This window comes from Rhizopus delemar, genomic scaffold (assembly GCF_000149305.1).
Source record: "Rhizopus delemar RA 99-880 supercont3.9 genomic scaffold, whole genome shotgun sequence".
NCBI classification, from domain to species: Eukaryota; Fungi; Mucoromycota; class Mucoromycetes; order Mucorales; family Rhizopodaceae; genus Rhizopus; species Rhizopus delemar.
In genome coordinates, this window is record NW_027137835.1 from 1,392,813 (window position 1) to 1,416,989 (window position 24,177).

The 24,177-nt window shown below is 32.6% G+C and overlaps 10 protein-coding genes across 10 annotated transcripts; 6 read left to right on the forward strand and 4 right to left on the reverse strand.

The window, feature by feature from the left end:
* Positions 1–205: 205 nt before the first annotated feature.
* Positions 206–1,001, reverse strand: RO3G_11615 (uncharacterized protein; the record flags this gene model as incomplete). The annotated part of the gene is made up of 6 exons (XM_067666199.1): positions 206–210; positions 350–423; positions 464–494; positions 554–617; positions 804–858; positions 982–1,001. 6 exons carry the CDS (start codon positions 999–1,001, stop codon positions 206–208), a joined length of 249 nt encoding a protein of 82 aa, XP_067522300.1.
* A 2,798-nt stretch (positions 1,002–3,799) lies between these two features.
* On the forward strand, positions 3,800–6,748 carry RO3G_11616 (uncharacterized protein; the record flags this gene model as incomplete). Its single annotated transcript, XM_067666200.1, has 11 exons — positions 3,800–4,081; positions 4,143–4,199; positions 4,253–4,351; positions 4,408–4,471; positions 4,523–5,064; positions 5,117–5,721; positions 5,771–6,089; positions 6,145–6,294; positions 6,346–6,477; positions 6,558–6,698; positions 6,737–6,748. 11 exons carry the CDS (start codon positions 3,800–3,802, stop codon positions 6,746–6,748), a joined length of 2,403 nt encoding a protein of 800 aa, XP_067522301.1.
* An 887-nt stretch (positions 6,749–7,635) lies between these two features.
* Positions 7,636–8,942, forward strand: RO3G_11617 (uncharacterized protein; the record flags this gene model as incomplete). Its single annotated transcript, XM_067666201.1, has 7 exons — positions 7,636–7,894; positions 7,947–8,033; positions 8,091–8,156; positions 8,251–8,340; positions 8,393–8,545; positions 8,603–8,723; positions 8,900–8,942. 7 exons carry the CDS (start codon positions 7,636–7,638, stop codon positions 8,940–8,942), a joined length of 819 nt encoding a protein of 272 aa, XP_067522302.1.
* A 173-nt stretch (positions 8,943–9,115) lies between these two features.
* On the reverse strand, positions 9,116–9,592 carry RO3G_11618 (uncharacterized protein; the record flags this gene model as incomplete). The annotated part of the gene is made up of 1 exon (XM_067666202.1): positions 9,116–9,592. The coding sequence occupies one exon, from the start codon at positions 9,590–9,592 to the stop codon at positions 9,116–9,118; it is 477 nt and encodes a 158-aa protein (XP_067522303.1).
* A 970-nt stretch (positions 9,593–10,562) lies between these two features.
* Positions 10,563–12,611, reverse strand: RO3G_11619 (uncharacterized protein; the record flags this gene model as incomplete). Its single annotated transcript, XM_067666203.1, has 10 exons — positions 10,563–10,893; positions 10,945–11,016; positions 11,192–11,263; positions 11,313–11,384; positions 11,435–11,578; positions 11,628–11,699; positions 11,754–11,825; positions 11,882–11,953; positions 12,029–12,509; positions 12,560–12,611. 10 exons carry the CDS (start codon positions 12,609–12,611, stop codon positions 10,563–10,565), a joined length of 1,440 nt encoding a protein of 479 aa, XP_067522304.1.
* A 1,247-nt stretch (positions 12,612–13,858) lies between these two features.
* Positions 13,859–14,358, forward strand: RO3G_11620 (uncharacterized protein; the record flags this gene model as incomplete). The annotated part of the gene is made up of 3 exons (XM_067666204.1): positions 13,859–13,869; positions 13,924–14,271; positions 14,322–14,358. The coding sequence occupies 3 exons, from the start codon at positions 13,859–13,861 to the stop codon at positions 14,356–14,358; spliced, it is 396 nt and encodes a 131-aa protein (XP_067522305.1).
* A 584-nt stretch (positions 14,359–14,942) lies between these two features.
* RO3G_11621 (tyrosine aminotransferase) lies at positions 14,943–16,436 on the forward strand (the record flags this gene model as incomplete). Its single annotated transcript, XM_067666205.1, has 5 exons — positions 14,943–15,231; positions 15,284–15,590; positions 15,651–16,041; positions 16,093–16,275; positions 16,329–16,436. 5 exons carry the CDS (start codon positions 14,943–14,945, stop codon positions 16,434–16,436), a joined length of 1,278 nt encoding a protein of 425 aa, XP_067522306.1.
* A 1,370-nt stretch (positions 16,437–17,806) lies between these two features.
* Positions 17,807–18,371, forward strand: RO3G_11622 (uncharacterized protein; the record flags this gene model as incomplete). The annotated part of the gene is made up of 4 exons (XM_067666206.1): positions 17,807–17,872; positions 17,941–17,973; positions 18,033–18,235; positions 18,302–18,371. The coding sequence occupies 4 exons, from the start codon at positions 17,807–17,809 to the stop codon at positions 18,369–18,371; spliced, it is 372 nt and encodes a 123-aa protein (XP_067522307.1).
* A 393-nt stretch (positions 18,372–18,764) lies between these two features.
* Positions 18,765–20,869, reverse strand: RO3G_11623 (uncharacterized protein; the record flags this gene model as incomplete). Its single annotated transcript, XM_067666207.1, has 9 exons — positions 18,765–19,062; positions 19,106–19,223; positions 19,283–19,365; positions 19,420–19,549; positions 19,699–20,075; positions 20,148–20,284; positions 20,472–20,625; positions 20,673–20,778; positions 20,818–20,869. 9 exons carry the CDS (start codon positions 20,867–20,869, stop codon positions 18,765–18,767), a joined length of 1,455 nt encoding a protein of 484 aa, XP_067522308.1.
* Positions 20,870–22,768: 1,899 nt separating this feature from the next.
* On the forward strand, positions 22,769–23,830 carry RO3G_11624 (uncharacterized protein; the record flags this gene model as incomplete). The annotated part of the gene is made up of 2 exons (XM_067666208.1): positions 22,769–22,988; positions 23,040–23,830. 2 exons carry the CDS (start codon positions 22,769–22,771, stop codon positions 23,828–23,830), a joined length of 1,011 nt encoding a protein of 336 aa, XP_067522309.1.
* Between the last annotated feature and the right edge of the window lie 347 nt (positions 23,831–24,177).

Below are 24,177 nucleotides of genomic sequence, written 5' to 3' on the forward strand. Positions count from 1 at the left end.
ACATCAAAAGTATGAAAGGCAATGAATTCTCTGCCAATCACTTGTACAATTTGAATATCCCAACTTGTACTCAACTCTTGAGCTAGTGTCTCGCATTCATTAATAAAGCATGGCATCTTTCTTTTTTCTTCAATTTCAAATGTAACCCAAAGTTCTCCAAACTCTTTTGTAGTCATTAATAGTCTGTCTTGTAAATCCATATTAATTAAACTAGAAACAAGATTCTGCATTAAAGGAGATTAGATATTAAGAAAGCAAGATGAAATAACAGGTACCTCTTCTGCATTATGTCTTCCTTCTATTTGAATTATTGAGATATAAAAAGCCTAGAAAGATCATATAAACTTACCTAATCTTGTCTTCTTATGAACACTTGTCATTGTTGCTGCTGTTGCTGGATTATTATGATTACTGCTATTGTTACTAAAATAAGAAAATTTAAAGTTTAATTGTACACTCTTACTTGAAGATACCACGAGGATATTGTTTAGGCACTGATAATAAGAATAAATATACAATCACTATCACTGCTTTCTTTCCTATTTATTTATACCTGGGTTACCATAGTTTGAAAATCTTCCTATTGTTGTTGTAGGTCGATTAGGGTTTATTGAAAGCTAATTATAAAAATTAATATAAAAAAAAATATATATTTTACTTTAATGAATTACTGTTTGAGCTAAATTAACAGTGGATTCTTGTATTTCCTTTTTGAAACTGTCATCATTTATTATCTGAATTAGTTCTTGATACAACTATTATACACAGTTAATAATAATAAAAAATAGGATAGTTTTAAAAACCTCTTGCTTTTCAGGAACACTTGATTTTTGACATTCTTTTAATATGGGTTGTAAACTAGAAAGCCAAGTTTTACTTCTTAATATGCATTTCTTTATAGCCAAAAGTCCAATTAATTGTAAATCGTCGTCGCCTAGTTCAATTGTTATTACCTCTTATTAAATAATATATATTATATACCTTCTAATAACAAAACCCATTTTTGTAGTTGATTCATAAAATCTATTTCTGTGTATTGATCAGACAAATAGCCATATTCACCAAGTACCTAGTAATAATAAATAAACAAATAAAAAGAGAGCAAATTAATGCATTGCTATTACCGAAAAGGCTAACTTTGTGAAAGAAGAAGAATAAACGTTTGTATTTGATTTCTTTAGTAATTTATATAATAAATCAACCATCATTTCTTTTAGCTTTGTTTCTATTAATTCCTCATCCAATACTATTCATACTAATTTATATAGGAACACTCACAGTATATCTGTTCCATAGCACTTACATGTCTTTATTATCTGACACTGTGATTCAACAAATGTTTGATCCAAATACTTTCTTGTTTCTGCTAGAGCATATAACATCGTGTCTATATACCACTCATCTACATCAATATGATAATCATTCACGCATTGAATCAACCAATGCCCAACCAACTCGTTCATTTCTTTTTCATCGCTCTTGGATATTGCTTTCAAAACATCAGTACTCACTTTCTTTAATACTCCGAGGCTCATAACAGAATCCAAAAGTTCAAGTGTCTAATCCAAAATAAGCACATGCTCTTCTTGTATGTTTTATTTACCTTTTGAATGACTGTGTCATCATCTATTGAATCAAGTATCACTTTTCCTAATAGCTTCTGCCAATCCTCTTTCCAAAGGTCGCGATCAATAAAAGATAAACAAAGTAGACCCAAATATTTTAAATTATGATTGCTTGCTTCTAGAAAGGAATCCAAATAATCAAATGTATCTTCCTGTGTATTTAATAAGCCTAATAACTTTGTGCACTCTAATAAAATAGCTATAAAAAAATAAAAAAAACAATCAGCTACTTAATAGATATGCCACAACATGTTGATTACCAAATGCTGCATCCACTTTTCTTAAGATCGAATTCAAGCATTCTTTTATAATTTGATGTATCTCCATTAATATACTACTGATGAATTAATATATAGGATGAATTGATTTGATATTTACCTTTCATTATGAGTATTATGTCTTATATAAATTTCATAAATGGCCAAGCAATCTAATTGGGCCCAAGGTGCTAATACACCATGATAATTAAATGATTTGTGAACCCTTCTTTCAATGATTTGTCTATTAATTCTACAAACAGCTGGTAATATGTCATCCCGGAAATCTTTTCGAAGTATCATTTTCCACACTGACAAGGCTGAAAAGGCAACACTGTGATCTTGGTCATTTAATGCTTGTCTTAAACTTGGTTCGATTCGATCTATAGGTAAATTATATTTTTCATAAAGAAAATAAAGAGCCATTACTGCCTTTTTACGCACTACTTGCCTATTTCGTATTAATAAACAGTATAAATAGCGATATAACTTACTTGGGGACTTGCATTGTTTTAAGTACAAGATCAATCACACTTTCTGGTATCTCTGGGTGATATAAATAACAAACTGCGTTTAAGGCTGCGCTCTGATCTAAATAACTTTGACTTTGTAAATCCTTCTGTAAAGTATTGATTAACATAATACAAAGTTCATTGTTTTTTTGTAAAAATAATGTGCAAGCAAGGTATCCTGTTCACCATTATGAGTTTTCTTTTTCTTAATAAAAAGCTATATATTTACCAATTCTCTTATCTAATGCGCTTTCTCCACTTTGAGTTGTCATGATGGCGTAAATAATACTGAAATCAACAGAATATCCCAACATGAAGCAATGTATTAATCGTGTTAGATATTCTTTCATCTTCTTGGACTTTTTAAAGGTTAATATTCTTTTCGAATATAAACGCGTATTTTCCATATCTTCTTACAGTAGAAGGATCAGATGAGCCAAGTTTTGAAGATAAATGAATCAGCTCTTCTTCGACTTGATTTTTCTCTTCCTATTGTAATGCACTTAGAATCAACACCAACAAAATATTTTCTCATGTTTACTGCTTTGCTCTTTGCTTGTATGATGCGAGATAGAAACTCACGAAATTCATGACTATAACCAGAGGCCAAGAATTCAGGACTGAAAAGTAACTTTGACATTGAAAAGAAAAGAAAAAAATAATGCAAAATAACCAGTGACCAATCACGAATAAATCATTGTCCTACAAAGTAGCACAGACAAAAGTGATTAATAGTCTTATGAGACTCTCATGCATATCTGATCTATCAAAGCAAAAATAGAGTAAGATATTCGGCATGAAAACATTGTAATGAGAAAATAGGATACTTCTTGATTAAAGCTTAAAGAATTGATCTTTAAAAATAAAAAAGGACAGCACTGGTTTCTTGATTGAATTTTATTTTATTTTTATTTTTATTTTTTACGAAGGTACTCTTTGCTTTTGCTTTTTCATTCTCTATTTTATTTATAGTTCATTTTGATATACCTATTGTTCAGATGCAATAAACTAGACTCTCATACTGTATCGTTTTGATTCATTGTAAAGAATGAAGTAAAGATGTAATAAAAAAAACTATTTCCATTTATCAGTAATTCTTTATCACAGCTTCAAATTTCAACCAGCTGTAGAGGTTTTTTTTTTATTTTTATTTCTTGAGATCTTAATGATTCAAAATCAAGAGTGTTACAAGCTTATTAATGAAGCTTGTATATAAACTCTGAGTGTATGTTTTGATTTGTGTATTGAGGGTTATCTTTCTGTTTCTTCATACATATTCCCATGCATGCATTTTTTGTGTGCAATCAAAAGTCACTGAATTTGAAACCCCTTCAATCTTGAGCTCTCTCTCTATTTTTTTTTTTTTTTTTTTTTTCACGTCTTTTATTATTTAATCAAACGCAAAATGAACAATTTAACTTCTGAAAAAAAGCGCCCTTTCATGGAAGAAGGTACAAGAGAAGATACAATATCATCAACACCTTCTAGGCCGCCTCTTAAAAAGAGATTTACAAGTTCAATGAATGTTCAACAGCAACAGCAACAAGCACCATTGGCCATTCATCCAACAATCACGCCTATTGAACCATCCACTCCTATTGAACCATCCACTCCTATTGAACCATCCACTCCTATTGAGCCACCCACACCTATTGAAACTTTTCCTGCTGCTCATATAGAATTTCCAGTAAGAAATCAACTCTTTATTAAAAAGAAAACTAATTATTCTGTTCTGTGCGCGTGTGTAGATTGACCTTGATACATATTCCAAAGATGCTTTATTAACCCATATGCGTTCAGCTAAAGTAAAATTAAATTAAAAGCAGCAAAAGTAAGAGATCTAATTATATACAATTAGGACGAAGTGAATTACTTGGAAAAAAAGCATGAGGCACTTGAGCAGAAATTTATAAATAGAGAAACAAATCAAAGCTTACTACGCATCAATTGGAATTTAGTAAAATAATACTTTTAAGCAACAATAACAAGGTTTATCTTACCTGTTTGAAATAGATTCAAACCGAAATACTTTTTATGGCTAAAATATTGGTCAATCTTGATTTTTCAGATTCTTCAAGTAAATATTTATAAAGAGCATATACAGCACATGCTAATTAATATTGTATAGTGCCTTTACCAAATGATATGGATATTGACAACCAAAAAGATTGGTGTTACAACAGTTTGTTAACTATCAAAGAGCTTGGAACAAAAGCTTTGACAAGGCTAGAAAGTTGGAGCAAACAAGCTGAATTGATTGAAAGGAAATACAGACTAGAGGATGATATTATGCTCAGACGTGTGATTATATCCGACTGGCTCAAGACTGAAATTATTGATCTGGAAGAGAGCTATCAACGCGGAGAACAAGTTGCTAAGGAACTACAGACAAAATTGCAGCAATTGATAGAACAAACAAAAATGGCAGAAGGAGATGTTGTATCAGCAAAAAGACAATTAAAAGAATCTACAGACAAGCTGGAAGACTGTATTCAAGAACTTTCAGCGACTTGCAAAAGAAAAGATCGCGCAAAGAGTAAGACTGTAACAGCTTTAGAACAAGGTGGTCTGGGTGAAGTGACAGATAATATCAATAATGAAACTACGGTAACAAATGATGAGCCTGCATCTTCTGCAACAAAAAAGGAAATACAAGATAGCACATTGGAGGTAAATAGTCGTATAAACAATAGCCATCCTCATCATTTGCTTCATATTACAGAGAGGACCTGCAGAAGAACAAGCAACGAAAACACAATTAGAAGAACACAAAATTATTTTATCGGCAAGAGAAAAGGAGATTGAAGATTTAAAGAAAGACCGCCAAATACTCTTACAAGATGAAGACAGACTTTTGTCCATGTTTAAATTGAGTGAAGAACAATTATTGGAAACAGAATATGTTAAAACTCTGCAGCTTTCGATTGATCATTATCGAGGTCGATGTCACGACTTGGAGCAAAGACGAGTCGAGCTGGAACGCGACTTGGACAAGATGTCTGCAGCTAGAAAGCAACTTATTGACCAAGTCAAATCTGAAAAGATCTCTCAAAGTGTCACCATGGAATCCGAGATCCGTCGGATGGAGGGCGATTTAAATCGAATTCGTGGACAAAGAGATAGCTTTCAATCCTTGGTGGACGAGCAAAAGATGAAAGAAACGCGTGAAAAGGAAAATCAGGAAAAGGTGATTTCGTTTGCAACACAGGGTAAAACGCGAATCTCTTCCTTGGAAAGTCGAATTGATAAATTAAAAAATGAACAAGAAATGGCTGGACCATTTGAAAAAGAAGCAAACACATATAACGATTTAAAAGAACAATTAACGTAAGTTTATAAAATAGGTTCTTTATTTGAAAAACTCACAATTATGTAGTCGAATGGATATTTTATTATCAAGTATAGAACTCATAGAAAATAGAGAAACTGAAAGTGCATTTCAATTTGATACTCAACGTTTACAAGAAACCTTGCAAAAATGTAGTTTGCATCCGATGATTAAAGAATATGACCAAGTACTTGAGGAATCTAAAAAGTTGACATTAATGGCTGATTTCTTTGAAAAAAATGAAGGTCATTTACTGGAAGAGATTGATACAGTAGCCAGCATTTATGGTAAATTGGAGGAACAGCAAAGCAAGAAAATTTTTGATTTTAGTCAAAAGCGAGATCAAATATTAAAACTACAGGCAGAGGTAGGCCATTGCGAAGGATGATCATCTGTGTTTTTGTAACAAAATGCTTAATTAGATATTAAAATATGCCCAAACATTTGGATCTTTATTATCAGCAAAAGAGAAGCAAATGTCTACTGTGTCTTCTTTGAAAGCTACAAGAGAGAAACAGCAAGTGCTGATTAAGCAATTGGAAGAGAAAGAAAAGAATTTAGAAATACAAGTCGTATGTATATATTATGTATGATTAGCCTTTAAACCAATCTTTGTTACATAGATTGAGAAAGAGAATGAACTTAGAAAGTTAAATAGAAACATAGAAGAGGACAGAATTGACTTAGAAGATATTTCACATGTATGCGATGATTATCGTGTTACTATAGATCAAAACGATATATTATTAGTCGAAGTAAGTAGTATATTTTGCTGATAATGAAACTAAAAACTAAGGACGATAATAAAAAGCTTCAAAAAATATTAAAAGAAAAGACGAAAGCATTGGACGAAGAAAAGCAATTACAAGAAAGTATAAAAGAAAACTATGACAAAATGAAGAAAAAATGGGACAAGATGTCTCAAGGTGAAAATCCAATGGAACAACAACTAGCTGAAGAATGTGATGAACTAAGAGTAAGAAAAAGATAATAACAATAACGTCTGTTATTAAGGAATCTTTATAGGCGCTTCTTAAATGCAATACATGTCGTACTCGTTTTAGAAGTCATATTCTTATAAGATGTATGCATACATTTTGTAAGAGCTGTATTGATGCTAGGTTAGAAACTCGACAAAGACGTTGTCCTACGTGTAGTGAGCCATTTGGAGCGAACGACGTTAAAAATTTTTACCTGTAATTTCTCACCATTTTTTTTATGTTACATAATAAACTGATTTTATACGCGTTTTTATGCAGTAAAACACATTAAGTTTATTTAAATACTCTAGCTTAATTCATTGTAGGAAAAAAAAAGCATTCATTCCATTACACATAAATCACAATTTTATTTAGAAAATTGCGATCATTCTAGCTTTACACTTGAAAAGAATATAATGTGTTTGTTTACAGCAAATATGATCGTGCTAAATTCAAATAAACTTGGTACTAAATGCGATACAAGTAACAATTTCAGTGTCATCTACAATAGACATTATTCAGCCATCATTTGTTTCTAAATACACTCGCTATTCACTCTCTTTTCCTTGGATTGTGATTTGAATTTTGACCATCATAACTTGTACAAGAACACAATAAAAATTCAAAGCATATTCCTTCTTCCTTTTATTATTTTTCAACAATTTTGCTAAAGTGAAATAGTCCCTAACCTTTCCATAATCAAAACCCTTTAACGCGCATACAGAAAAAAAAAATGCGTTATTTTAAAACAATATGCGTCTATGCGTTAGCGCTGTCTTTTACTGTAACCTGCAATTATGTTTCTAAAATTGAAGATTGCCCTAGTTTACCTCCAAGAACCGCTCCTGCCGACTCTGTATTTAATCTTCGACCTGATGACATAAAAGTGGTGGGTGCATTAGGTGATAGGTAAAGTACACTCCCTTTTTTTTTATGTGTAAGGAAAGAGGAGAGTTGCTTACGATTGGTAGCATCATTGCTGCTGCTGCAGCAAAAGGTCTTCGAGGATCAGCTCATTGGGATAATGTGTCAAGTCATGAGGCTCGAGGAATCTCTTTTGCAGTCGGTGGCGATCCTGGTGCAGTAACAATACCCAACATACTTAAAAAATACAGTCCTCAGGTGAACGGTGCTTCCCTTTCAGAGCATGAGATTGAGCTTTGTCGCTTTGGCCTTTGTTCTTTAGAACAATGTGATTATTCTTATTAATATCTAAGCATATTTGACTTACTTTCTGTGCGTAGATATACCAGACCTGGATGTATTAAATGCAGCTCAGAGCGCCTCGTTCGCCATGAGTTTACCAACCGAGGTCACTTATCTTGTTTCAAGTACGTGCTTGATTACATATAAGGTTTGAGAAAGTGATTAAAATTAATATATTGTAGAAATGAAGACATTGCCAGGAGTAGACTTTGAGAATGATTGGAAATTGATTAATGTCCAAATTGGAGGTATAAAAAAATCGCTCAAGTAAACAATTGTAAATTCATATTGATCGTTGTTTAGCGTTGGATTTGTGTTATTCTTGCTTTTTACCGCTAAAAGGCGAAACGAGCCCAGAAACTTACAGCAAACACTTGGATGATATGTTGAGTCGCGTTAGAGCAGAAGTTCCTCGAGTCATTGTAAATTTAAGTAAGTTTTGCTAACTTGATTGATGTTAGCAATTGACTTATCCCCTGTGTAGTTAACAATTGGAATATTTCTGATGTTTATATGGCGACTCATGGACATCTTTATTGTAAAGCATCCATGTTTGGTAGATTTCAATATAATCAGCTCCAATGTCCTTGTAGTGTAGGCGCGTCAAATCGTCCAAAAATGAATCAACTTGCAAGTGGTAAGAAGAAAAAAAAAGAATATAAAGGATACAAACAGTTAATTTCTTGCATTATAGATTATAATAATGCATTGTATAAGCTTCATTTGAAATATAATGCTTTAAAAGATGATTCCTTTGGTGTTATGCATACTCCTACCTCTATTGACTTTTCAGGTGCTCCCATGAAAATATACAGGTGAAAATAAGCAACACATTGTACTTTTTATATAATTTAACGCGAATACTTTTTAGCGATGTTGATTGTTTTCATCCATCTGCCGATGGGCATGCATTCCTGGCCAAAGTAAATACAAGTCATTTTTTTTTTTTTTTTAAAAAAAAAAAAGCACGATAGTAATTGATTAATCATAGGCTACTTGGAACTCGTTTTTTAAGCCGCAGTCCCAGAAAGTAGTACGCAGTAAATACAATGAGACTGAGGCAATATATTGTCCCAATGAGAATGATCGCCTTCAAATGTAATAAAATAAGCTATATGCACTCTAATTTTGATTTTTTTTATTATTATTATTACAAGTAAAATTGGTTATACATTTGAGATATTATGTCTTTATATATATATATTGTCTATTTGGGTGTAGAAGCACCCAACAATCTTGGAAAGTAACGGGCCCAACCCAACTGGTGTATTTTACGAACAACAGCTGGAGTGATAGCTGCAGTAATGCCTAATCGAACAGGAAGAAGAAGCGTTTTATGAATACCGTATGCTAATATAAGAACAGACGCAAAGGATGGATCCTCATCCTTGTTTGATGGTTCTGCACTGTTTTCAATTGGTTTTGTTTTGACAAAACCTATTTTTTCACCCGTGCTACGTATGATATCTAGCGTGCCTTCCTCTAAGGCTTTCACTTTTTCCAAACCTGCAAATTGAATGATACCCAACGTGACACCCAAATCCACAAAGCCAACACCCAAATAGACCAGGATACCTACAGCCCCGTATTTTTTGGAAAGTTCCTTCAATTTGGATACCTTGGGTTCTGCTTTTTTCACTGTTTCTAATTTGGCTGCTTGAATAATATCAGGAGATGATACCATATTGGATATCTTTGAAAAACTTTGTTTACTGCTCTCTATTGAATAGAATCGTTGCTGATTTTTGCGTAATTGAGAACGGCAGTTCGTTTGGTAATTTAACCTTGCTGGACGATGAATGGTAGATGTTATGTTTTGCCTTAAAAGATTACGAGCAAGGGTGAGGCGAAATGACATGATGGAATGAAGTATAAAAAATAATTTCCCCCCTCTTTTTTCCTGTCCTTTTAAAGTCGTCCTAGGCAGGGGCCAACCGGAAAGTAATTTGACACATCCAAAATCAAACCAGTCTCCGAGTCTCCGCTCCCTTTCTACAAAAAAGAAAAGGAAATTTATTCATAGTTTTTCTTAAGAGATATACTCATAAATGGTATCTGAGATCTTTAAGAATAATACAAGAAGTGCATGAATTTATTCTTAATGTTCTTAATTCATGAAAACAGAATATATCTTAAAAATATAGATATTCCCTGAGATTGTATAATAACCAATCAAAAAAATTCAGTTCGGAGAAGTTTCTCTATTGTATTCTTTTTAAAACTACTAACATGATTTTATTTAACTGTGAATAGAACTTTTCTTTAAGAAAAAAAAATTAGCTCACAAAGAGAAAATAAAATGTCAAGCGGAGAACATTTATACAAAGATATTGTCAGTCATGAAAAACAAAAAAGCTAAAATTCAACAAAGTAAAGCTTGGTGTCATGCTATTAAAATACACCAACAGAGTTCATAGTTGAAAGGTAAGAATAGAAGCACTTGATGCATAAAGATAACTCCTCTTACTGCCTCTCATCTCTTTAAATTTTTCTTCCTGTTTGTCCTGTCTCTTTTTAATAGTTTATTCACTGAGAATGCTTTAAATACCCGCTTATCATTAATTTATTCTGTAGAGAGATGACAAGTTGAAACAGAAAAGTAGCTTACTTTTATTTTATTATATAATATAAATTATTCTTAACAAAAGGATGAACTATAGGAATAAAACTAGCGAACTGATTATGACCAAAAGACTAGAGTAACCAACCCATGTGCGATTAGCGTTATTCTTAGTCTTTGTTGTTTTCGTAATACAATCAATTGAACACTGGAAAGCTAAACTGTTGGGATTTTCAGTGACAGAGGGGTCAGGGCAAGATTGAAATTGGTTTGGTGTCATATAACAGTAGCCAAGGTTAGATGGGGCTGTGATTGAAGGGAATCGGCCATTGAGTAAGTTATAATTAAGTGTTAAACTTTCTAGTTTAGTCAATTGAGCAAGTTGGTCAGGGATAGGACCGGCCAAAGAATTACGCCCAAGATTCCTAAATTTAGCAATTGATAAACGAGTGATTAGGACACTACTTGTAACTTACAATCGATGAAGATTAACAAGGTTTCCAATATTAGACGATATTTGACCTGTAAATCTGTTATTGGACAAATCCCTAAAGAAAGTAATTAAATATAATTAAACAAAAGGATCCAGTTATTCTTACAATGTGTGAAGCTTTGTTAATGAATAAATTTGTTCAGGAATTGTACCATTCAGCATTTGTTTGGACAATGTTCTAAAATGGAGAAGTTGAATAAAAAGTTTATTTTTAGTTATTTTTGACTTACAAGGAAGTGAGTTTTGTAAGATTACCGATCGATGCAGGAATTCCGCCAAGTAAAGCATTTTCTTTAAGGTTACTATTTAATAACATATTAGACATAATAAAGAGGATTTGAGACAAATTACAGTTGAACGAGGGATACAGCATCACCCAGATTAGTAGGCAAGACACCATTAAACTTGTTGTTATCCAAATAACTATACACAAATAAGCATGTAAAGAACGAAGGCTTTTTTTTTTGTCTTACAGATTTTGAAGAGATTTTATTTGTGTGACCACAGTTGGGAATGGACCAGACAGATTGTTATTGCTAAGATAAATACCTTGAATTGACGACATATTTGCCCATGCAGTAGGAATAGATCCAGATAATGTATTGTTCCTAAAATGACTATAGAACATAATAAGTATGCTATATAAAAGACTATATTCTATTTTACATATTGGTAAGGTTGGCAAGTCTACTGAGACCATCAGGAAGTGATCCAGAGAAAGAATTAACATCGAGGTTTCTATTGTTAATAGTGAATTAATCCTCTTGAACACTCTCTTTCAGTAAAACATACATTGATTGTAAACTTGCTAATTCAGCTAAAGATGAAGGAATTGAACCAGTGATATTATTATGACTTAAATCACTATCATTAAAATGGTTTATAAGTTTCTGCACTGTAAACATTATCGCAAATCTCACATATTTTGAAGGTCGGGGATCATATTGAAGTTATCGGGAAATTGGCCAACAAGGTTATTGTGTGCAAGATTCCTTTACAAGAAAAAATTAGAAGCTTTTTTTTTTTTTTTTTTTTTTTTTAATGATGAAAATAAAAAATCTACTTACACTTTCAATACTTTTCCAATACTGTTACAATGAACACTATACCAATCGCAGCAAGAGGTCATGTTGGATGAATCCCATCCACTTGAGACAAGCCAATTTTTTCCATTGAGTGAATTATACCAATTCTGTAAAGCTTTACATACAGATGGGCTTACTGTTGGAGGAACATAGGGTGTGTGTGTGGCTACTGGTGTAGTTGTAGCGCCTGTTTCACTAGACACTGAATCAATTGTGGATGATGGCATCTCGCTCGTATTTTCTGCTGCTGTTGTTAATGCTACTGCCGGTGTAGTTGTAGGAAGAGCATTAGAAGGTATGATTTCACCAGAATCGGTTGCTATAGTATTAACTGTCACAGGATCTGTTGTCATAGCATTGGCTGGTCCAGTGAATTCAGTTGTGGTAGTAACAGTGATATAATCAGTTGTTGTAGGAGTTGAATCATTGAGGCCTATATCTGCAGATTCAGTAACATCTTGACCTAAATCAACGTGTTAGAGCACAATGGCATCATTATCAAGTATAATTTACCAAAGCCAATAGTTGCAAGATAAATGAGGGACAAAAGGATTGACTTTTTCATTGATTGAAGAAAGAAGAGAAAAGAAGGAAAAATTAAACATTCGCTTTCTTTTTAAACAACAGATACACTCAGGCTCAATAAAAAAAAAATGATCCACAGAAATAAAAGAAAGATAAAAATAGAATACAATATTTGCGCTTTTTTAATTTTTTTTTTTTTTTTTTTTTTTTGGCAAAGGGTTTACTCTAAAGATTAGGAACGGTGTGTATGCGTATATATAGGATAGAATGACCAAATGATTGAATAGCAGTCATCTTACTACATCTTGTATAGATTGTAATTGATACAGCATTTATAATAGTCGCTGCATATCAATGTGTTATTATAGTATTTACCTTTTTCTATCAAAAGTTTTATAGCTCAAAGGTCTATAAAATGATCAAATTACTCTAGAAAGAGGGGATTTTATAATAAATTACTTACTTGAGTCGCGTATATTTAGTCAGATAAGCCACGTTGATAAATTGTTCAAGCTGATTAGCTTTAAAGGACTTTCAACATTTATTTACTACAGACAACTCAGAAAACATACTGTTACTCAATTTGATTCTTTTTATCTACTAAAGATGTCTGTGGATACACTTTGTCTAGTTCTAAACCAAATACTCCTTAAGCTGTTATTGGAAGCAACTTGAACACAATCGGGGCACAACATAAAATATAATCTAGTCTTTCTAGAACTTAGTATGCGTTGAAGAATTGTGTATGACTGGAATAAACTGTAAAATTATTCTCGATTAAAAAGTTCAGCTAAAAAAATAAAAGCTTCTTCCGAGACAAAAATCAAAATGCTGTATATTATTTTCTCAATAAACTGCAAAGCCAAATGATCTTGATTTGTGTTTCACTTTAATCACTCTGTTCATTAGCATCCGTCTTTTTATTATGTCAGGAACCAAACGTACTGATTTAACTTGCATGATTCAACATTTTACTATTTTTGGCAAGGAAAAAAGTTTTTTTTTTAATAAATTAAATGTTCTAGCCTGTGACTCCTCTCTTTTTTCTTATTTGCTTTATTTCTTCCTCTTTTACTTTGTATCAATCCTTCTTTTCTTTAATTTACTTTTATTATCATTGAAATCAGTTGAATGTCCGAAACAGTCATCAGAGTTGGTATCCTTCATGCCAGAAATCTTGCTGCAGCGTACTAGCTTTATAAAGACAATTACTAAACCAGTGACTGACATGATCCCTTTTTTCCATCTATTAGAGACAAGACAGGATTATCAGATCCTTATGTTGTGATGCGAGTAAAGTAAGGTTATTTTTCTTGCTTTTGTTTTTTATTTCTTATTTTTTTTTTTTACAGCCACAAGAAATATAAAACAAAAGCAATCGAACAAACTTTAGATCCTGAATGGAATGCACATTTTGATATTAAAGTAGCACCTAAAAAGACACCTACACTTTTATCATTTACCATTTGGGATAAGGATACCTTTGGTAGAGATTTTCTAGGTGAATTGACAATACCTTTTAAAAATATCTTTGATCGAAACGCACAAGGTCTTTTGGATGGTGTACCAAGGAATTACAATGATCCACTGAATAATGCGGCCTATTATACTTTAAGTAAAAGAAGTGAAAAGAATAATGTTTCGGGTGAGATTTATTTGAAATTTGGATTCTATGAAGATCATATCGGCGATGTCAAGCGGTAAAATAAGCTGATTTTATTTTGATTGTATATTTACTGCTATATCTTAGCTACGCTGATGCTTGGGAACTATTGATTAGTTCATAAATCTCATTTGTTAATAGTTTTAGACTTGTTCTGTACATTTATATTTTTTAATATCCGCGCATCTATTCATCATTGCAATAAATACAATCTGTCTGCAGAAAGAAAAAAAGTGGGATAATACATGCCTAGTATCTCTTGTAAGAACAATTATATTATAAAAATAATGGCGAGTACAGCATACTAAGATGAATGAGTGTGTATCGTGGCTATGTCAAGAGCAGCAGCTCATATTCCATTTTTTTATCTTCTCGTATTTCTGTCACTTTACGTGACATCTTTGTGTTATAATATGTCTGAGTAAATAAACTGTAATGTTGCATAACATGTTCAAAAGGATATAACACCGAGAAATCAGCAAATGCTTTAAATCAATAGAATGGCTCTGATTAATTTTATTTACGTACAAACTTAGGGCTATTACGAATTGATTAGGAGCTGCATCGTATAGAAGCAGTTACTATTGTGAACAAGGTATGTCTTTATCAATAACCAAGAACAAAGATTATTGTTATTTCAATTAAAACTCAGTATGACTCATTAAAAGCTTTAAAAAAGTCGACTTTACATTTTTTTCCCACAGTAAAATGAGTTCTGAAAGATCTTCTTGGAAAATTAAAGCCTCAAGGACAGCAAAGCAAGCTCATAACCCTATTAGAGCCATAGTTGATAAACTTAAAGTAGATCCTAATGCTACAAAGCCTTTAATTAGTCTTTCTATTGGTAATAACAAGAAACAGAAAGTTACATTTACTGACGTGTCATTTCCAGGGGATCCCACTATTTTTGGTAATTTCAACGTTGATTCCAGTATTAATGAAGCTGTTATTAAGCAAATTAACGGTTATCGTGCCAATGGCTATCCTCCTGCCGATGGTAAATACGCGAAAAATCCATGCAATATAGCTGTGTATTAAAACCATCACAGGTACTTTTGATTCCCGTTCAGCTATTGCCAAAACTCACAGCCATCCCAGTGCACCACTGACGGCCAATGATGTTATCTTGGCCAACGGTTGCTCTGGAGCACTTGAAATGTGTGTGAATGCGCTTTGCGATGAGGGAACAAACATTTTGCTGCCTCGTCCTGGATTTTCTCTTTATGGATCTTTGGCTGCCACACGATTTGTTGAAGCAAGATATTATAATTTGGTACCCGAGAAGAACTGGGAGGCTGACTTGGAACATTTAGAATCTCTGATTGATGAAAAGACAAGTGCCATCTTGGTGAACAAGTAAAAAGAAGGAGCCTGGGAACATAAACTAGAAAAAGCAACTCACATCTTATTTTGTAGTCCCTCTAATCCTTGTGGTTCCGTTTACTCTCGTGAGCATCTTGAAGCTATTCTTAAAGTAGCTGAAAAGCATCATGTACCTATTATTGCGGATGAAATCTATTGCGACCTTGTATTTAAAGGCAACACATTTCATCCTATGGCCACCTTAACAGATAGTGTACCCATCTTATCTGTTGGTGGTTTAGCCAAGAAATGGCTTGTGCCTGGATGGCGTGTAGGTTGGATTTTGATTCATGATCGTAATGGCGTATTTGCTGAAATTCATGAAGGCCTTCATCAATTGGCTCAAATTATCCTTGGCCCCAACTCACTTATTCAAGCTGCCCTTCCTGACATTCTTGAAAAGACACCTGCTTCTTTCTATGAATCAACTATCCAACAAATTCAAGTAAAGGATTATGAAGGCAAACCCCCTTTCTGTTGCTCATTGTATTTGTAGGATAATGTTGACTTGAGTATGAATGTCATTGGCCGTATTGAAGGACTTAAACCTGTTACACCCCAAGGTGCAATGTACATGATGGTTGGTATCGAAGTAGAAAAATTTAGAGATATTGAATCCGATGTGGATTTCAGTGCAAAATTGCTTGCTGAAGAAAATGTTATTTGCCTTCCAGGAGAGGTAAGTAGTATCATGAATCTTATGATAGCTTATGTAAATCGTTCTTTATATAGTGCTTCAAGTATCCTAACTTTGTTCGCTTTGTAATTACACCTACAATGGATAGATTGGAAGAAGCATACAAAAGAATTGAAGAATTCTGCAGTAGACATCGTAAATAAACATAAATTGGTGTTTTCTTTTTTTCTTCATTACAATACACATATATACCAACCATGTATTTATGGTATTCCAAACGTCATTCAGGAGAGTGTACCTTATTATCATTATAGCAATAATCGTGCTTCCCCAAGCATTTGGGATCCCATTGCTAACGCATGTCTTTTTTTTTTTAAAAAAAAAAAAAAAAAAAAAAAAAAAAAAAAAAAAAAAAAAAAAAAAAAAAAAAAAAAAAAAGGACATATAACAGTTGTATCTGTAAATACCTCGAGGAGCAGATTTATATCGATTTAATAACCAAAGTTAATGGATATACTTTATATAGCATGCTGTTCCTTTTTCTTTAATTTTTTATATCATTATTCCTCCTAAAGAGGTAAGGTAATACGATTAAACAAAAAATTTATTTATAATACAGGGCTTCAATAAGCGTGCGACGTCCTCAATACATCTTCATTGCTCAAATCAGATCAAAAGGAGCGTGAGGAAATCAAAAACACCCTTTGAGATCAAGAACAAAAAAAATGGTGTGGTACTCTTCAACTTATTTTTGTCAAGAACACTTTCTATGTTGCTCAAACAATTCAAAAATGTTCAATTGTACCTATTTTGATGTTGTAGTTACGGTTTTGCCATTGACTCTTTTTTTAACTTCCTGTCACGAAAGTAGGCTTCCTAAGAGAAATGCCAATAGTCTCTTGACTGGAAATAGCACGGTGATGATAATAGTAGCTCCTTTGTTTTTCGAAACCTCTGTTTTTGCTGGCTTGCCTACTTCTGGCCCGCCCTCCGTACGACTAATAGGAAGGATTAAAATTGGTTTTGCTCTTTATCTCTGTCCGTTTCTCGATTGGTTGTTATTTCTTTATCAATCTCCATTGCTGCTTTATCGAGGTTAATTGTCCCACGCAGCATAAAAATCAAGCTTGTGTAAATCCTGATTGTCTGTTTCTAAAAGCCGTTGAAGTATCTCAGAAAGAGAGACATTCCACATGAGTATTTGCTACCATTATTATTTTTAGACAACAATAGGACACGTTAAAAAAAAAGAGAGGTTGCTCTCAATTACTGCATTAATTTTCTCAACTGGCCAATAAAATTTATTTTAAAAGTTCTAAATTCCTATTTAATGGAAAAATTATCTAATTTATTTGAAAAGCTGTAAACAAAGCACTCTTCACACTTCTTTTGATCTGTTTTGAGTAATGAAGATGTATTGAGGACGCCGTGCGCTCATCGAAGTCCTGTATTATAAATAAATTTTTTGTTTAATTGTAAATGAGGCACACACGTCACATAGATCTATTTTAACTCACGCCCTTGCCATAAAATTTTAAAGTACACATCTTTTTTTACTGGTCAAATATAAACAATGGGTGCTTCTCAATCTAAATCTGCACAACCCATCATTTTCTATAACCAAAGCTCACCTCTTCAAGTAAAAATAAAAAAAATCAAACAAAAACATATTGGGATAACTAAAATGTAACTAAAAATACATGATAGTTCCCTCCTTTAGAAGAACAGCATACACCCAAAGTAAGACGACTGAAAATACAAAACACCTGCATATAGAAACTCATGTTTGATGTTTATAGAAGGCTACTTCAGCAGAATCCAATGAGAAGATTGAAGCTCTTGTGAGGGAACGTGTAGCTGAAGAATTAAAGCGTTTAAAAGAACAACAAGAGCAAGTAAATCAAGAAGCTTATGGTCAATTAGCGAGAAAGAATATTGAGAATGATCATAATTCTATTGCAATGAAGGAGGATATCGAAACCATGATTGAAAAAATGAAGAGGTTTGACGAGAATAAACGAAAAAAAAAAAGAAAATGTTTTAGACTGATTTTCTCCATTGAATGTAGATCTGCACCTGCTGAGATTCCAACTGAAATTGCTGAACGTCAAGAAGCACTTATTGTTTGCTACAAGTAAAGAGAAAGAAATGTAGGGAATATGGATGTATTAATGCCTTTTATGTTAGAAACAACCAAACAAGACCTTTAGATTGTTGGTCTGAAGTAGAAGAGTTTAAACAAGCAGTCGCTCATGAACAAAAGAAATTTGTAGCCAACCATCAACACTAAATAAACTTTTTTATTGCTTGCTGAAAAGCTTGATGCCAAGAGGGAACTTTCTCCAATGTTTGAAGTCGATGCTGGCAGACACTCAAAATGTTTTCTTTGCATCTTTCCATCAAATCCTTATTTTCTGCTTTATGATGGATACCTGGAATCATGGTGGAATGTCGAATGTAATACCAAATGATTTGATAGAGTACGTTTCCTAACTCCTTTGTGGACAAAAAAGGAAATAGTTGATATGTGTTTACGAGGGATTCAGGCAAGACCTGTAAATGAGGTTAGCATATTGTTTGAGTGATATATAAAATAGTGTTACAGGTTTTAACAATAAAGTCATTCGAATGGTTTCTTCTAATTGAGTAGCATAAGTTAATGTGGTCGGTACATTGATGACTTCTTTCATATTCCAAAAGACAATGAAATAAACCAAGATACTTCGAATCATATCATTGGTCATGGTAGGTTGAACGACTTGAATGCATTTTTCAAATATAAGGAAAAGAGCAGGATGATCTTTAAATGCGTTTCCAATAACAATATCGCTGAATGATATGAGTTTAGATGTAATCAAATATATAAATTTACCATGCGTGAGGGATATTTTTTGGCAATGCGTCATCATAAGTTGTCAAGGAAACAGAAGTAGGTGTCCACTTGGATGATAAGAAGGAGATGATATGGTGATGAATTTCATTATATTCATCTATTGAAGGTGGCTTTAAGTCTCTTTTTCTTTGTGTAAATGTGTATGCTGTATTTTACCTGTAGAGACAGTATCTTTAAATTGATCAAATAAGGAGGCAGTTCTTTCAATGTTATCAATGTAAACTTTATCCCGTGTATCCCTAAAAGCGACAAAAAGAAGTTAATAGAATAAAGATAATGTCATTATACATTACAATTGGACTTTTAAAAGATCAATACAAGTAACAAAACGAGGTGGCTTCTTTGATTGAAAAGTAGAGTCATCTTGTCGATTGATTTTATCAAAAAGGTTGGTTTGTTGATGTATCGAGTTGATATCTGCCACTGGAAATATTTCAAGTGCACCATTTAAAATATGTTCGAGAGCGACAGATAATATGATTTTGGCCAATGTTGCATTCTGACAGCAATTAGAAACTATCTCCCCAAGACGCGGGTTAGTTGATATAAACAGAAAATATTTTAGATATTACTTAATGTTTGCTGTATGTCAATGACTTGAGCATCTTCTTGTTTAAGATATCTTGCCTTTAAATGTCTAAACCAAACATCCATCAATAATCGACTCGTAGGTTCTTGTTCTTGCAAAGCAATTTGCTTATAAAATTTAGAATTATTTAGCACACGATATCCCATTATTCTACAAGTCACTGAAGGATGATTAATGAAAATAAGCAAGACCTGACGAGAATGAGAACTAATATAGTTTTGAAAGGCATCAAATCCGCTCTTTTGTGTGCTTGTGTTATCTTCATAAAGCATGGCAAGATTACAAAGAATTTTTTCTATCTGCGTTGTATCTGCTATATGAATAGCAATTGTTTTTGAGAATATATTTTCCAACACTTGTCTATATACACAAAAAGAAAGAAAGAAAGAGAGACAAGTGAATATTCTATAGAATGATTCTATTTGTGCTTACTGAAATATGCCAGGCCATTTAGATTCTGCAGTTGGTATCAATTTGGTGACAAAATGATTTGCACAAGATAGTTTTGTGATAAGTTGAACAAAGAGATGGATAGTGTATTCCCTTGAATCATTATTGATCAAAGCCAACTGTAATAAAGAGAATGGTATTCTCATGTCATTGTTAACTCTACATTCAATCCAATCAATCAAATCAATCGAAGCTGGCTCTAATCTTAATTGTCTTATTGAAGGCTGTAGGCTATCTAAAATGGATCCATCCTTTGACTTTTTACGTGTAAATTAGTCTGTAAAGCAAAATGACAATTTCACTCACAGGTAAGATATGACTTAAATCGAATCTATTATCATAAACCAAAGTATCCAACATGATCATCACATCCATTGCATGTCTTATAATTAATCCCTGTGGATCAAAGGCAACATTAGCTAACCAGCGAGAGAATAAGTTGGTGATTGTTTCGATTTCACTAATAAGCATGAGTATAAAAAGATGGACTTGTTATATATGATTTACCCCTGATTATTTTTTATGATCGAATTTGAAGTAGTCTTTTCATAATAAAAAATATTGCCAGCTGTATTGTTTTCGTATAGCAAATGGAATACACTAGACCATGATTCTATTCAATAAGTATTATTCTCTTATGTTTATTATTTACCATCAATTAGAACAGGAGATATTTTTGGTAAGGAAAGTAAATAACCAAGCATGTTTCTTTGTATGTCTGTTTGTGTGTTAATGTTTCATGTTATCTGATGGTCGTATGTACCTGTAGTGAATGATGTATGTGCTGTGACGTGATTAAGATAATGATCCTTCAAGATATTTACAAGTGAATGGATAACAAGTTCTCTTGATTGTGTATTTAACAAGTGCTGAAATAAACTATCACTCATGTAAAATAAATTCATTTGATCCTGACTTAACACTGGATCTCTATTTGAAGGACTTTTTCGTTAAAATCAATAATGCAAAGATGATTGAGGGTTACTTTGAAGCAAGAAAAGGATTTCCATAATTTGATAAGCCAAGTACGAGATATTGATGAATATAAGGAAGGATATGATGAGGTAATCTCTCGCCCACTAAATTCAATAACCAAGCCATGTCATTTGCATCTATACGAATAAGCTATAAAGCATTAGGTTGAATTCATATTTTAAAAAGAAAAAGCTTACTTCAAAAAATGTAATCAACACACTTGAATCGATTGCTTCATGAAATGAAATGACATCAGTTAATAATTGAACAAGTGCTTCATTAATAGGATCCACTATTTCTTTATTTCTTTTTCTTAATATCTCAACAATCCACTAATAATAAAGGATGAATATACTGAAAAATGAAAAGAAACGCGTTCCAATTTGCTCACAGTAATTAATGTCTTGTTTTCATGTACCATAAACCTCTTTAATTTTTTAATCGTCAATACAAGAGGTTTCTGGTCTTGTGTAATTACTTTGGTTGTTGGATACTGAAGGATGGCTAAACTTAAACTTTCCAAATTATTCATTGTGAAAAAAAAAATAAAATAAATCAAAAAACAAAACAAAAAAAATAAGAAGTGACTGTAACTTGGACCATTTTCTATTGCACAAGTAGAAAATGAAAAGAGAGAGAGAGAGAGAGGGAACAAAGGTAAGAGTGGACATGATAGTAGTAGTACTTTATGCCTTAGTCATTCAATCTTCTTCACATGACAATAGTTATTTTCAGCCCTTTTATTACAAATTAACCATGCTTTCTTAGTCTGAATTTATATGAACAAAACGATGCTCTTATGAATCACATGAAACTGAGATTAATTAAATCATTGGGCGGAATATCTAAATAAAAGCTGATGAGCTAACAATGAAAAAAAAAAAAAAAAAAAAAAAGAGAAATACAAAAGGTAATGAATTATTTTTAGATGTGGCGCAAATGATTTTTTATTCGTATATAAGCCCTCATATAGTTTATACAAAGAAATAATACAATCTCCTCTTTTGCAGTCTATTTATTTTTTTTAAAAAAAAAATAAAAAACCTGCGTGATTACTATTTTTGGATATCGTCATTTTTGCCACACATACAACATGAGGTTTGAAATTATGTAAATTTTGTTTACAAAGAAAACAATAACAAGAAGAATAAAGGGGAGAAGAGTAAGAAGGAGAAGGAAGGGGGAGAAAGAAGAGAGGAGGAAGAAAGGACAAAAAAGGTATAGAAGCACTTTATTTTATTTCTTTTTAAGGATATTTTCTTTTCTGGTTATGAACTATTTGCTTAGTTGCTATATATGCTCCTTTATCACATTAAAGCCTATTTTTTTTTTTTTTTTCTCCTCCTTTATTATCCTTTGTCTCTCTCTCTCTCTCTTACACACTCTTTTATTTTCTTCTTCTTTTCTCCTCTCTTTTTTTTTTATCTATTTTTTTATTTTTTTTTTTCTTTTTGGTTATATTTGAAAAAAAAAAAAAAAAAAAAAAAAAAAAAGAATAAAAATTTTTTTAGGGAAACTCTTTTTATTCTTCTCTCTTATTTGACACTGTTGTATTATTTTATTATATCATTTAGGGTAAACAGTTGTAATCATTTCATGTATCTTTTATTCATCTTTATTTAGTAAATATGTCACTTTTATCTATTCAGCAATTACAATTCAATGGAGAAAAAGCATCTTACACAGAACCAGAAATGTACGCACTCAACAATATGTTGAGTCGTGATCATCATCATGTAACAACAAATACGGGTTATTATCAAAGGTTACCTTATGTGACTGCTTCTGTAAAGAGGTCTCCATTAATGAATCATTATAATCGATTAGCCTATGTGGATGCATTAGTAGGTAAAGTGATTTTCTTTAAATATCTCTATTCATCTGCTAAAATTTAATTAGATGCTAATGCGATGGCTATTGAATCAATTTGGAATATGAAAGTGGCATCCAATAGCATGAATGTTGTGCCTTTAAGAACCTTTATTCAAGAAGTATTAAAGAGATCAAGAACGACTTATTCCACCTTACAAACAGCATTATTTTATCTCTTTCGTATTCGATCCTCTATCGTCAGTCATCTATCCAAAATGCACAACAGACAACCTTATTGGGAAGACGCCTATGTGAGTTGTGGACGACGTATGTTTTTAGCTAGTTTAGTCGTCGCATCTAAATTTGTACAGGACAAGACCTATCGAAACTCTGCTTGGGCAAAGATTGCTGGATTACCTGTGAGCGAGATCAATGCGGCCGAACGCATCTTTCTGAACATGATTGACTACCAACTTTATATATCACAACCTACCTTTGAACAGTGGTACCAATTGCTGCATACGCACATTGAAGCAAAAACTCAAAACCAACCCACGTTATTCAACGATTTATCATTAACAGCACCTGATTTAATTCATACACCTACCAGTCCAGCCACCCCACCTTCATTTTCACCTGAACCAGTCGGCTGGACACTTTCACCCACGCACTTTTTACAGTCAAAAAAGAGATTTAAAAAGGAACCGATCCCTTTGCTTTCAATGTCACTTCCAAGTTCAATTCACTCTTCTCCTATGCAAACACCTTCTCCGATTAGAATCATCAGTCAAAAGAGAAAATATGTTGAAGATGAAGACCACTTCTCGATTGGTTACCACGTCAGTCATGTCAGACAGTCTTCAAAAAGATCAAGATAAACACCACATCCATACACGCGCACACACACATTCATTTTTAACGAAATTTCAGTCATTATTATCACTCATTTTGTAAAAGAAGAAGACAACAAAACCAAAAAAAAAAGCTTTTTTTCCCATCCCTTTCCCTATTTTTTTTCGTTTATGAAAAAATCTTACCTCCCTTCACTTTCCCTTTTTATATATGCCCATATACACCCCCACACTACAAACTCACCATTTTTATATATTATATTTCATTTATTATTATATTATTATTATTTAGAGGAGTATACACTTTATTATTTTATACATAAAAAACGCAAAAAAAAGCATTGATATACAATCCCCACATCCACAGTCACTGT